General features: G+C 39.9%; 1 protein-coding gene across 2 annotated transcripts; it reads left to right on the top strand.

Moving 5' to 3' along the window:
• Positions 1-376: 376 nt before the first annotated feature.
• LOC147477702 (protein CLT1, chloroplastic-like) lies at positions 377-13,454 on the top strand. 2 transcript variants are annotated; one of them, XM_086584291.1, is made up of 10 exons: positions 377-976; positions 2,213-2,358; positions 2,794-2,831; positions 10,975-11,072; positions 11,822-11,921; positions 12,005-12,040; positions 12,187-12,237; positions 12,362-12,485; positions 12,846-12,971; positions 13,134-13,454. In XM_086584291.1, the coding sequence occupies exons 1-10, from the start codon at positions 603-605 to the stop codon at positions 13,298-13,300; spliced, it is 1,260 nt and encodes a 419-aa protein (XP_086440417.1). In that variant the 5' UTR covers positions 377-602; the 3' UTR covers positions 13,301-13,454. The 2 variants fall into 2 exon arrangements, with proteins under 2 accessions (XP_086440417.1, XP_086440416.1); XM_086584290.1 differs by having other exon boundaries at positions 388-976; positions 10,957-11,072.
• Positions 13,455-13,875: the final 421 nt, after the last annotated feature.

Here is a 13,875-nt window from a genome sequence, read left to right as displayed (position 1 = left end):
GTGCTTCCAAAGGTATTTTATAGTCTTGGGACTCTTGGGGATCTAATATAAATTTGTTTTTATTGTAAAAAAAAACAGATATGTATCCCTTTGAGATATATCTAATTTATCTACCCCCATCCTACACCCCGATATGATTCCATTTGATGTTGGGATCCATAATCTTGAATGCCCTACATGCAGTGCAACTTAAAATCTTTTAGATCCTAAATTATACTTGACAACTTTGGTTTATACTATGCGGAACATATTATGTCATCCGTCGAAATTTAACACACCTCGTCTCCCAAAACTTATTATGCCACAAATTTGGCTGTACCAGCCAACCAAATTTATGACCCTTCCCGCAGCTCCAGTTGGTTAACATTGTCTCTTTCCATGATAAAGAGTGGCAAAAGCCAAAATGTTATGCACTTGTTCCATTTCTCTCCCCCTCACAGGTACAAATCCAACACTTTTTCGACTTTGGAAAAATAAACGTAAACTAGCCCACCAGTACGACTTCCACCTGTCTCGACCTCTCTCCTATTTTAGAAAACCATTAAGTCTCAACAATAAATCTCCCCAGAATTTTCAACGAACTCATCATTTCTAGCCTCACTATGTTTTCATATTACCTCCAGATCACTCCCACACCCACTTCCTCCATTTCCAATCCTTTATTCAACCACCGCCGTTTGATTAATCATTCTTTTCCCTTGTCTATATCTCCAACAATTAATCAACGTCGGAAAATCCTACTTCTTAATCGATCATCTAAGACATGGATCAGAGGATCACTCAGTAATGACAATGTGAATGCAAATAATGAGGAGGAGTGCAGTAAGTGCCGTGTTGATCGTGAACGTAAGGTGGAGGTATTGGTTGCAGCAGCAGCTACAGTAATACTTGGAGTAGGGAATCGTGTACTCTATAAACTTGCACTTGTTCCTCTTAAGCACTACCCTTTCTTCCTTGCTCAGCTCGCTACTTTCGGGTATTTTTTTATTTATTCAATATATTTCAATGTCAGGTGTTTTTCTCACGTGATTACGTCAACATTTAGTTTTCAGTTATTACGTAAACAGTCAATGGGGTTGCGTGGGCTTGGGTACTGTAATTATGTAGTTTGTCTATAGTGGGTTAAGTGGCCCGCAAGTCTATCCATCGTAAGTGGTGGGCCAAAATGATGCGTTAGAATCAATGAGTGTAGTAGCTATATAGATCCCAGTGTGGTGGGCCTTCGATTACAGTCACACCAACGTCCGCATCCAACATATAAAGGCCCCTGAGAACATGCTACGGGAACATTAAAGTGTATGTTCTGTATAATGCTCAATGTAATAATAGTTTTGAAAACAATTAAGTAGCAGCCCCTTAAAGAGTTCCACTTTGCAGCCCTTCTGTAAGTTGCTATATGCAACTCATTACTCATCTTCAGTATTGAAAGCAGGCCACCCCCTTTGAAGTTATTGTTTAGGTGTTTTATAATCATGAAAGGCGGGCCCACAAATTTGTACATAGAATTGTTAAAGGAACAACATTGTTAAATTATGCTAGCAACTACCACACTATGCCATGAAACTTTCGATTTTATGTGCGTAAAATCTTATACAATGGTCCATGTAATTGTTCCCTTGAATACCTACGTTAAAGTGCCAGACGTGCCACATGAAACTTATGCTCAGCGAGTTGCATGGTGGAACTCTCTAAAGGTGTTGAGTAAAACTATCATTTATCTAAGAAGTGATTTTAATTAAAGTCCAGCTGAATACATTTATACAGCTACACATAATGCACATTGAGCACAGGTATTAACTTTCAAATCTTCGACCTGTACCAAGATTACTGTATACACACATTGATACAATCATGCTTTGAGCTGACCTTTTGTGGTGATGATCTCCTCGCGACAATATGTCCTTATCTAGTGGTAATAGATGGTTCTAGGTTATGCATTTTGTTAACTACTACAGAGTTAGATTTGAGACTCCACAGTTTCGGATATGTGTGTATGTGTGGAGAGAAAGGAGAGGGGGAGGGGGAGAAGGAGAAGAAGGTCGCCTTTTCTGCATTGTGTATAAATTCATTAAGAGACACATACCACGTAATTTTACATGGATCTTGTCCTCAATATTGGTACTCTACATGCATTTGACTTTAGTATCCATTATTTGCAGATTTTTAACCATATATTCATATATATTTTTGCTTACTTAGCTTCATATTCCAGATATGTGTTGGTATACTTCTCTATTTTGTATTTTCGCTACCATGTTGGCATTGTTACTGATGAGATGCTTTCCATGCCAAAAGCTCCATTTCTTGCTGTTGGTCTTTTAGAGGCTCTGGCTGCAGCTTCTGGAATGGCAGCTGGAGGTAATACATATACCCACCCTTTGCTAAATTCATTTGTGACTTGGACATATAAATATTCAGATGGTATAAACTGTAAAGAATAATGAATGTTTGGTGCCAATCTGTCTTGACCAAAATCATATATGTGTATCTTTTTTTATTTTGAGTAATTAAGTCTGTACCCTGGAGGTACTCATACGTCTTGGTATAAATCTCTCTCTGAAGTTACTGCATGCCAAAATTTGACCAAACCTTTGTTGTTTGGTAGTGGCGGTAAAGTTTGCATTGGTTTTGGGTTTTTGCTTAATCTGTGATTGTGACTTCCGCAGTGGGGACTAAATACCAAGACTCAACCAAAGCCCTTAAGGCACTTATCTAAACAGCTCTCTATATCTTGAGTACTACTATTACCACTTTCTGACTCCCCTTACTGGTTTCTGTATACCTTTGGAGCAGCTATTCTTTCTGGGACATCTATTCCAATACTATCTCAGGTAATGATCTCTCGGCCATCCTTCTTTCTATATAAATTCTTTCTTGGTCAGTAATTAATTGATGATGTTTACATCTAGTCTTGCTCATATTCTTGTATATATATATATATATATATTTTGAAAGGCAAGTAGGGTTTTTGAGAGGTCCCTTGCCCCTATTTAATTAAAATGAAAGCACTAACTTGGTTACATGGATTAGAGTCTTACATATATTTTGCCCGAGGCATCATCATACACAATTTTCTGTACATCCTCTAAAAAAGAGCTAGGTATAATTACCACGTAACTTATGGATGGTATGTTTCCTGCCAAAATATCGGCCAACTTGTTCGCTTCTCGGAATACATGTTTGAGAGTAAACATTTGTAATTGTGTTGTTAAGCCTATTAATCTCCACCATCAGATGGTTGGCGCGCCATGGGTGTTTGTCCTTGTCCTTCAAATCTGAGACAAGCATGTAGCGTAGTAAATGCGGGCTTGAAATTCGAGACACGTGATCCACAGCAAGTTTGAGGCCTTGAGCGAGGCCTTGTAGCTCAATAAGATCAATTGTCGTGTACTCTGATCTTCCCCCTGTGCAGCCACAATCACTTCCCATTGACAATTCCGAATCGCTGCTGCCCACCCACCTAGTGTACCCTATAGAGAACTATCTGTGTTGAGTGAACACATTCCTGTGGGTGGTTTCTCCCATACGCACTGCCTTCGTTCATCTTTGTCTCGGTTCCACATTACATCGTATGATCTTGTTCCTTTCGGTTTTCCATTTGAATTTGAAATGGGAGTTTTGTGGAAACATCTTGTCATCTTGAATAAATTTTTTCGGTTTTTTTCAATTTGTGGGCAGAATATTCAGATATTATTTTGCGACTCTTCCTACTAATGGGTTGGATATTGTTCAACAAGTACATGAGATTAGCAAAGGGATCGGGTTTCTTATGAAACTTAGGTCAGAATTTGAACTGTGAGGTCTCGATTAATGAGCGAGATCCCGTTCCTTCTTTGGTTGTGTGTTTGGGGATCTATTTCGTGAAGAACGAGACTACTCACTCGAGCCTCTATGGAACGGTGCTGTCACTCCTCAGTCGCTATAGTGCTTTCAACATCGATCCAAGAGATGGGATCCGAGCCCACTACTCAATGCCGGTTTGTAAGGATTTTGGCCACATAGCCAAAAATTGCACTAAGTTTTGCAACTATTGTAAGAGTCCGGTCACATCATCGGTGAGTGTCGGATTCGCCACCAAGAAGGAAGGGTGCGCTTCCCGGTTGCTAATTCAGTTCCCCGCTCCTATTGTTCATGCTCATCGCCACATCCTCACCCTCTCTCGGGACATGTTACACCAAATTGTTTTACGCACTCTCGGCTTTAGGCTTCTCGGGTAACAAAAAAAATCATCCTCTCAACCTTGGTATCTCGACATTTCGGGGGCTTCCAATCATATGACAAATAATTCAACTTCTCTTGAGAATCTCAAATCCTATGTTGGTCCTCTTAAAATTCACCACGGCAAATGGTAGCTCTCTACCTATGCTGGCGTGGGTGACATTTCTCCCATTATAAAAATGTCTTGGTTTCTCCCCGATTATCTACTGAATTTGATTTACGTTGGTCGACCTTTGTTGATAATAATTGTAATGTGATTTTTTCTTCGTCGGTTGTGTGGTGCGGGGATCAAATGTCACGTAAGACAATTGTGAAGGGTCCTAGGAGGCTTTGTTTCCATTGGTCATACATCCCCAATCTAGTTCTTTCATTTTCTGCATGGTCTTCTTTTTTGTACTAGTTCTAATTTGCGTCACGAGGATTGGCATCGGGCCTAGGCCATCCTAATCCTCGGGTACTTCATACATTGTTTCAATCGGTTTTCTATACAATAAAAACTCTGTTTCCCTTGATTCGTTGTCTTTTGATTGTTCTTTCTTGTAAACTAGCTAAGAGCAAAGTCTACCTTTTCTCGATCACGGGTTCACATGCTTCTCGACCGCTTTGATATTGTGCATAGTGATGTATGGGGGATTTCTCTGTCATCTCTTATGCCAATACAAATATTTTGTAACCTTCATTGATGACTATAGTAGGTTTACTTGGATTTATTTCTTGCGTGCTAAAAGCGAGGTTTTCTCAATCTTTAAAAATTATCTTGCACTCATTAACAATCAATTCAATTCCTCTATCAAGAGTCTTCGATCTGATTCAGGAGGCGAATATCTGTCAAATGAGTTTCAACACTTTCTTCAAGAACGAGGCATTCTTTCTCAACGATCTTGTCCAGCTACTCCACAACAAAATGGAGTGGGTGAGCGTAAAACGGAACATCTTCTTGACATGGTTCGGGTTTTACTTCTAGAATCCTCTGTTCCTCCTCGTTTTTGGTGTGAAACTTTATCTACTGCTGTTTATCTCATAAATAGACTGCCTACTCCTGTGCTTGATAATGTTTCACCATATTTTCGTTTATTTGGGAATCATCCTCGTTATTCTAATCTGCATACATTTGGTTGTGTTTGTTTTGTTCATCTTCCCCCATGAAAGAACTAAGCTTTACGCTTTCAATCGTGAAATGTGCATTTCTTGGTTATAGTTCTCATCAGAAAGGTTTTTTATGTTATGATCCTGACGCTCATCGTTTACGCATTTCACGACATGTTGTTTTCTTTGAAAATCAAAAGTTTTTTCTCTCTCATACGGATTCTGCGCCTTCTATATATTCTATTCTTCCTGATTTTTCCACCCCTGCTAAACCTACAAATCGATTTCAGCCAGGTCTAGTTTATACTAGACGCTCTCGCCCCTTGGTTACTCCTTCTCTGGACCCTCCTGTGACGATTGATCCGGCACCCTCTCTGGCAGTTGTTCCTAGACGATCTACCCGAGTTTCTCATTCTCCTAATTGGTATGGTTTTTCCTCACATATTTCCATATTTGCCACTCTCTCCTCTATTTCCATTCCTAATTCTTATAAACAAGTGTGGCACATGAATGTTAATGAGGCCATGAAATTTGAACTTCGATGCACTTGAGCAAAATCAAACATGGGATGTAGTACCTTGTCCTTCCTTGGTGAATCCCTATTGGTAGTAAGTGGGTGTTTTTTCGTTGCTTCGCTCGATGGTTCTTTGGAGCGTTACAAAGCTCGATTAGTAGCCACGGCAACCGACAAAGAGTATGGCATAGATTATGATGAGACATTTGCCCTGTTGCCAAGATGACTACTGATTCGGGTTCTTCTTGCCTTGGCTGCCTCACATTCTTGGCGGTTACACCAAATGGATGTTAAGAATGCTTTCTTGCATGGGGATCTTAAGGAAGAGATTTACATGAAACTTCCTTACGGTATGACACTTCCTACCCCTAACTCCGTTTGTAAGGTGAAACGTTCTTTGTATGGTCTTAAGCGAGGCTCGGGGCATGGTTTGAAAAGTTTCGAAAGCACTATTTTCGGGTTTTCATTTACCCAAAGTCAATATGATGCATCCTTATTTTTTCACAAGAGTAAAGATGGCATGGTCTTTCTATTGGTGTATGTGGATGATATTATCATCTCGGGTTCGGATGTGACATTTATTACAAAGCTGCAACAACATTTACATCTGATTTCCGGATGAAAGATCTTGGGGCACTCACTTATTTTCTTGGTTTAGAGATTGGCTCTCAACCACATGGGTTGTTTCTTAATCAAAGACAAGTATACACAAGATCTAGTCCACCTTGCGGTGGAAGACACCACTTCGGTTGATACTCCTCTTGAAGTGAATGTAAAATTAAGAAAGGATGAGGGTGACCTTCTTGATGATCCTACCTTATATCGACAATTAGTAGGGAGTCTAATTTATCTCACTATTACTAGACGACATTTCTTATGCGGTTCATGCGTTAGCGAGGTTTTATGGCTTCACCACGACATCTTCACATGGTAGGCGTTACGGATTATGCGGTATCTTTTGGGGACTCCCATCGGGATTATTTTTTCCACATGGCAAAGCACTCAATCTAGTATCATCACGGTGATCTTTGACAAGGCGGATGTCCAGATTCGGCGATCTACAACCTGGATGGTGCGTTTTTTGGTGATTCGCTTATTTCATGGAAATGTAAGAAACAAGATTGTGTGTCAAAATCATCTATCGGCTGAATATCGGGCCATGTCGAGTCCTGCTTTCGAAGTGGTGCGGCCGTGGGATTCTCTCGAGAGTTAGGTTTTCCTCAAACCAACCCAACTCCCTCCATGGCGATAATACTAGTGCTTTATCTGATTGCTGCAAATCCGGTGTTTCATGAGAGAACAAAACATATAGAGGTTGATTGTCATTATATCCGCGATGCCTATGAAGCAAAGGTTATTACTCGCCTCACATTCCTACCGAACATCGTCATTGATGATATTTTTACTAAGGCAATGACAAGACAACGACATCGAGTTCCTTGTTAGCAAATTGATGCTTGTTGACTCACCAACATCAATTTGAGGGAGGGTATCAAAGGGGTTCTTCTTAATATAGCACACCGCCAAGATATCCCTAGATTCTCTAGATTTGTTTGTATTCCATTCCAAAATAACCTAGAGAATATCTTGTAAATATCCTAGAAGATATATTGTAATATCTTGTAAATATCATTTGCTATTCTATAAAAAGGGACATAGGTATCTCAAGGAGAATACCAATTCACAATATTCTTGAGTCCTTTACAATATAAACCCCACATCTGTATGATCTTGTTCCTTTCGGGCTCTTTTTCCATTTCCAGTTTGAGAGAATGGAGTTTTGTGGAAACATCTTGTCATCTTGAATAAGTAATTTACTAACCTGCAGAACTATCGTGTTTTTGTGCTGGAAGATGCGTCTATTCTTTTCTTGCCACACAATAAATGAACCCATTAGATAGAAGCCTTAATATGTCCTGCTGCACCCCTTTTCCCTTCGTTCTCAATTCCACCCACTCAAGTTGATTCCCGATTAAGCGACTTCTTAGTTTATCATAGCCTGCTTGCTTCAAATTGTGTTGCCATATGAATTGAGTAAATGTGCATTGAAAGAACATATGTTCCTCGGTTTCCCTTTCCCTCGGCCTGACACGCGTGTCATCAGTCTGATGCCCACTCTTTCAACTTGCTTGTCGTTTTAGTCCCCCGGCGTGAGCCATCAATAAACGAAATGCCGCGGAATTCTATTAGCAAACCAGACGAGATGGTGCCAAGAGTTTGAAGCTTTGGTGGTTCTTACGCTGTCATAGGTCTCTCTGAGATTATAATCACCTCGCTTTGTAGCTGTCCATATCACCTTGTCAGTCCCATGTCCCACTTTTAGGTATTCTTCAATGGCTAGAGCAATATCAGGTATGTGAGCTCTAACACGTGTGGGTATACTCCACTGTCCATCCACTATTATATTACTCACACGTGCATTCAGTCGACACGTTGAGTTATATGTGAGAGATAGGGAAACTTCGTCTTTCAAAATATCTTCGGGGTGCCATGGATCCAACCAGAACTGAGTACCTCTGGCATCACCAATTTGGTGTTGAACTATGTTCAGAGCTTCTTTCCGATTCTTCAGTATATTGCGCCATACCCAGGAGCAGCCATTGGGGATCTTGAGCTGCCAAATATTTCTATTTCGGATCAAATTCTATGTAACCCATTTGATGTATAAGGTATTGCTCGAGCTGACAAGGTTCCAGAGATGCTTGAGGTTTGCTGCTACATTCAGCACTTTTAAACTTCGAATCTCGAGCCTCCTTCTTCATAAGGAAAACAAATGTCATCCCAACTAATCAGTGCATTAGACATGGAACACTTAGGTCCGTTCCATAGAAAGTTTTTGCATAGTTGATTGATGGCATCGATTGTCGACTAAGGTAACACAAAGGATGTTGTCCAGGATATACTCATTCCATTTAGAACTACCTTAATAAGTTGGAGTCTTTTTGCATAGGACAATGATCTACCTTTCCACGCCTGAATCCTCTGTCTCACCTTCTCTGTCAATGGAGTACAATCTCTGGCTTTCAGTCTTGTGGTAATCAATGGGAGCCCGAGATACTTGACTGGAAGTGCCCCTCTTGGAAACTGTAGTATCTCCCTCATTTAAACAGCAACAGTGTTTGGAATGCCCAAGTAGAACATTTGACTCTTCTGAAAATTCACTTGTAGCCTCGTGCATCTGGCTAAGCTATGAAGGGTATTTTTGAGTGTGCTCACTGTATTTAGATCCCCATTCATGAAGGCAATGAGGTCATCAGCGAAGGATAAGTGCGTTACTATTGGGTTGGAGCACTTGGGGTGTAGGTGGTAACTCCCTTCTTCAACTCGTTTCCGAATCATTTGGGTGAAAAAAATCCATAACGAGCACAAACAAATATGGTAACATAGAATCTCCTTGCTTGGTTCCTCTCGTGCCTTTGAAATATCCAAACGGTGTTCCGTTGATCATTATGCTATAACTGGGGGTTTTGATGCAATTTTGTATCCAACTGACAAACATTGGAGGAATTCATATTCTGTTGAGGGCATATCTCACTGCTTCCCATCTCACTGTATGTATGCCTTCCTTAAGTCAATCTTTGTTGCACATCTCAAGGGGCCCTTGTCTCTATGATAATTGTGTAGCAACTCATGGGACAGTAACACATTATCCTGAATGCATCGCCCAGCAATAAACGCGGACTGATTGAGAGATATCACCTGAGGCATAAATGCCTTCATCCTGAATGTAATTATCTTGGTTATGCACTTGTAGATCACATTGCAGCATGCAATGGGTCTATAATAAATTAGGAGATAGCGCTTTTGGTATCAAGGTTATGCATGTGGCATTCACCTCCTGTAGAATCCTGCCCGATCTGAAGAAATTCCTGACTGCCTTTACAAAGTCATCTCCCACTATTCTCCAAACCGCTTTGAAAAATAGTGTAGAAAACCCATCACTGCCTGGAGCCTTGCCATGTTCTATGTTGGCAAAACACTCAATGATCTCATCTCGCGTTACCCCAGCAGATTCTTAGTATTCTCATCCAGCTGGGCGACCTAAATATCCCCCATTTCTGTGAAATCCAGTTCCTCTAACACCTCAGGGCTGTACATCTCTTGGTAGTACTTGACGCATTCATTTCCGATGTCAGCTAAGTCTTCATACACTGTACCTTGCTCATCTTTAAGACAGTTGATCTTGTTTGTCATCCTTTTTACCTCGATAGAGTTGAAGAAATATGTTGTATTGTTGTCCCCTAGAGTCACCACCTGATCTCTTGACTTTTTTTTGCATTCTGACTCCTCGGCCACCGCTGCTTTAACATACCTAGCTGTTAGCACTTTCTCCTATATGCTGTATTCATGGCTGAGGGGATGAGTTTGTAGTCTCCCCTGGATTTCAGCTAGTGCCTTCTCTGCTTCCTCTTTCTCAGATGTTATCCTTCCTCTCTCCCCATTCCATTTGATCAGTGCATCTTTCGCATGTTTCAATTTCTTCATAAACGTGAACATTGGGTTGCCTACAACAGGAATGTCCCATGCCCCCTGAATTACTTCTCTGAATCCCTCTTGTTGAATCCAGTAATTGAAGAAGCGAAAAGATTTTTTATACCTCCCTATGCTTCTGGTTGACATTACCACTATGGACGAATGATCAGAAATTGCCCCGGGGATCTTGTAATGTGCCTCTGTATCAGTAAGCTCACTCACCCACTCAGCATTCACCATAACTCTGTCAAGCTTTCTCCATGCTCTCTGTTCCTGCTTATTGTTCCATGTTAAGAAGTTTCCTGTCTGTTTCAGATCCATCAGTCCACTCATAGTGACACATTGCAACAGATCCGAGTAGTGGTGTGGCCTTGTTTCTGTTCCCCCGACTCTCTCTTGTCGGCTCAGTACTGAATTAAAATCCCCGAGTATCATCCATGGTTTCTGAATAGTGTAAGAGAGCTGAATTAGGTTCCTCCCTAGTGCAGTCTTTCTTTCTCGGTTATTCGATCCATATACTACTGAGATGACGAAATTCTTCCCACTCATCAGTGAGACATCCATGGTTATGCTTTGCGCATCTTTCTCTATGAATGGGGATCCATGGTTTCATGAATGTGGATACCGGAGCTTTGAAGTTACCGTTGTTTATTTATTCTTTGCAGACCTTTCTTGTTTGGCAGCTTCTCCTGTCAGCTATATTTCTTGGAAGACGATATCGACCTAATCAAATATTTGGATGCCTTCTTGTAGCCATTGGCGTGGTAATAACTGTTGCAAGGTAACTAAGCTTTGAATGAAGTTATCTTCCTTCATCTATTGCTGCTTACTTAGTGTTCCTCTCTGTTCATATTATGACAACTTACTGTTTGTAGGTGCATTTCATTTGAGGCCTCAGATATATCTAAAAACAAATCTTTTTTATATAGTTATCTTTAATCCCTGTATGACTTGGTATTACCAACAATTATTTTATCTTTTTAAAGCCTTTAATTGAAAGTTGGTGTTCGCTGTAAGCATGTAGTACTCTTAGCTATGTGCCAGATCACAGCATCTTTGTGCTGAAAGTAGCAAAAAGTAGAACTTTGTCATTGCATATAAGTAATCTGTAATGTGCTAGATTCTTTCTATAATTTTCTCAAAGCATTTCTTCCATTTGTTGATATGGGGGCATTTCATTGCTTTTGTTGTATAGTGACCAACTGTACTAGATATTTGAAAGATTTAAGACATAAGCTGAGTAACTCAGAATCAATTTATTCAAGTAGTTATCCACGAAAAATTCATGGGGTCCGTTGGATGCTCATTATAAATTACATTGTGCTTCTTCAGTTTGCATTTATGATGTCTTTAAAATGACAAGCATAGTGGTGCACTACTGCACTCTATGAGGCATGCAGTCTCTTTTATACTTCACCAAAACCTTTTACTTTTCTTTGAATATAATATGAAAGTAAATACCAAGGATCTTACATTATATGTTATATTCTTATTAAGGTTCTTATTGTTCATTCTGATAATTTTATGCAGTGGATCTAGTGGTGGTCTTTCACTGAAAGATGCAGGTGTCTTTTGGACACTATTGATGATAACTTCATTTTTCCTCCAAGCGGGCGACACAGTGTTGAAGGTTGGTTGGTAATATTCTGAACGTTATGAACTTCAAATATTTATCACGAGATATCTTTCTCTTATGAAGTCAGTATCTTGCAGGAAATAATATTCTTGGATGCTGCTCGGCATCTAAAGGTATGATATTCAAGTTTACATATTAAGATTCAGAAGAGTTTAATTAAATAAAAACCAGTTTTGCCTCTACAATTTCTGGTGACAGAGGTGGTAAATCTATTTAAGGTATCATAGAACTTAAACCTAATGGTCTAAATTCAATGCAGGGAGGTTCGGTTGACCTTTTTGTTCTAAACTCCTACGGCTCTGCTTTTCAAGTAAGCATGCGATAATTCTACTGAATGTAAACATTTCATGGGATTACTTGCACTTGAATTCAGCTAGATTCTTTAAATAACTATATACGTGAAGTTTGATGCACTTGAAATTACCTGGTGTTAGGCATTTTTCATATGTCTCCTACTACCCTTTTTATCGAAGCTGTGGGGTGTTCCGTTCAGTCAGTTGCCGAGTTACCTTAAAGATGGTGCTGCATGCTTTTTAAATATTGATTTTTTATCAAAAGGTGAGTACCTATGTTTTAATTATATTTTGCTTTTGACTGGGCCTGCATCACACTTAAACCTCAATCAAACACTTTAGTTAACTATATTAGCCGTATGTAATTACAAATAGACGGGAACACCCAAACAACAAGAAACATAACAGCATTGGGGGGTTCTATCTGAAAAACATTGTCGGAGCTTCATGCGAAAGTATATAAGCTTGGAACAGATGTTAAGATACTCCACCGTCCAACAAATGCAAAAGAAAGAGCCACTTGACCTGAAATCCAATCATTAACACATGACTGCATTATCACACCAATCAAATACTTTGAACTGCAATGAAGTACATATGATGATTTTGGTCTTCATGTCTGTAGGATGCCAAGGCGCCCCTATACTGCCTTTGCTGTTTATTATAGTGAACATGGCCTACAATATATCACTGCTGCACCTTCTCAAGATCTCATCTGCGGTGGTCTCTTGCCTTGCATCCACATTTTCAGGTTTTGTTTTCTTTACAGTATTTAATTTATAAGGATCATTTTGCATATTCGTACATATGAAACCAATCTGTTGGGTGGTGATATTTGGGTTATACTTCTTCCAGTAGGTCATATTTATCATTGCTCTTTGGGTTTTGTCCTCATGCTTGTGTTCTTGTGCAGTACCATTGTCTGTTTACGTATTTACACTCCCTCTACCCTACATTGGTGTGGCATCCTCCTTGCCTGCTGGCTTTGTTTCGGGAGTAGTTGTCCTCGTTGCAGGATTACTTGTATATGCATGGACACCTCCAGTATCGACCAACTCGCTCGATCATCAAATCACATGACTGACAACACATCAAGAGGGAAGTACTCCACTGTAGCCATAGTATAGTTTTGTATTGGAAAATTATTTCTTGTGTTATAGAAGGTTTGTTGTGCGGGGTACATAACAAGAATTGTCATTGTCATTAGAAATAAAAACAAATAATTTAGAGGAAACACTCTTTTCTCTCTGGATGTACTGATCTGAAAAAACAAACTCGTATCAGTTGATCAGTTCTCTAACATATAAACTCCAAATAACAAGAGATGATTCCCGTAAGCGCCAAATATTATAGAATTTGTTTAACCACGTTTTCAGATCTTATTCAATTTCGCAAGAACAAACACAGGGGCAGAAGTAACACCAGGAATGAAAACATCATTTGGTATTTGTGCGGACCCTCATAAATGGCACACATGACATTATCTGATCCTCCTATTCTGTGGCCTCGTTGGATCGATTGTGTGCAATGGGATATCTAGCTTGATGGAATGCTCAGCAGCACATCATCTCAATGGACTAGCTGGGCATGTTCTCTGGACATGGCACCCATACTGGACCTTTTATATTTGCAGGCTTAGCCCGAGTTCGTAGCTA

The sequence above is a fragment of the Coptis chinensis genome, chromosome 9, assembly GCF_015680905.1.
Source record: "Coptis chinensis isolate HL-2020 chromosome 9, ASM1568090v1, whole genome shotgun sequence".
Classification (NCBI taxonomy): domain Eukaryota; kingdom Viridiplantae; phylum Streptophyta; class Magnoliopsida; order Ranunculales; family Ranunculaceae; genus Coptis; species Coptis chinensis.
This window is presented reverse-complemented; position numbering and strand designations above follow the sequence as displayed.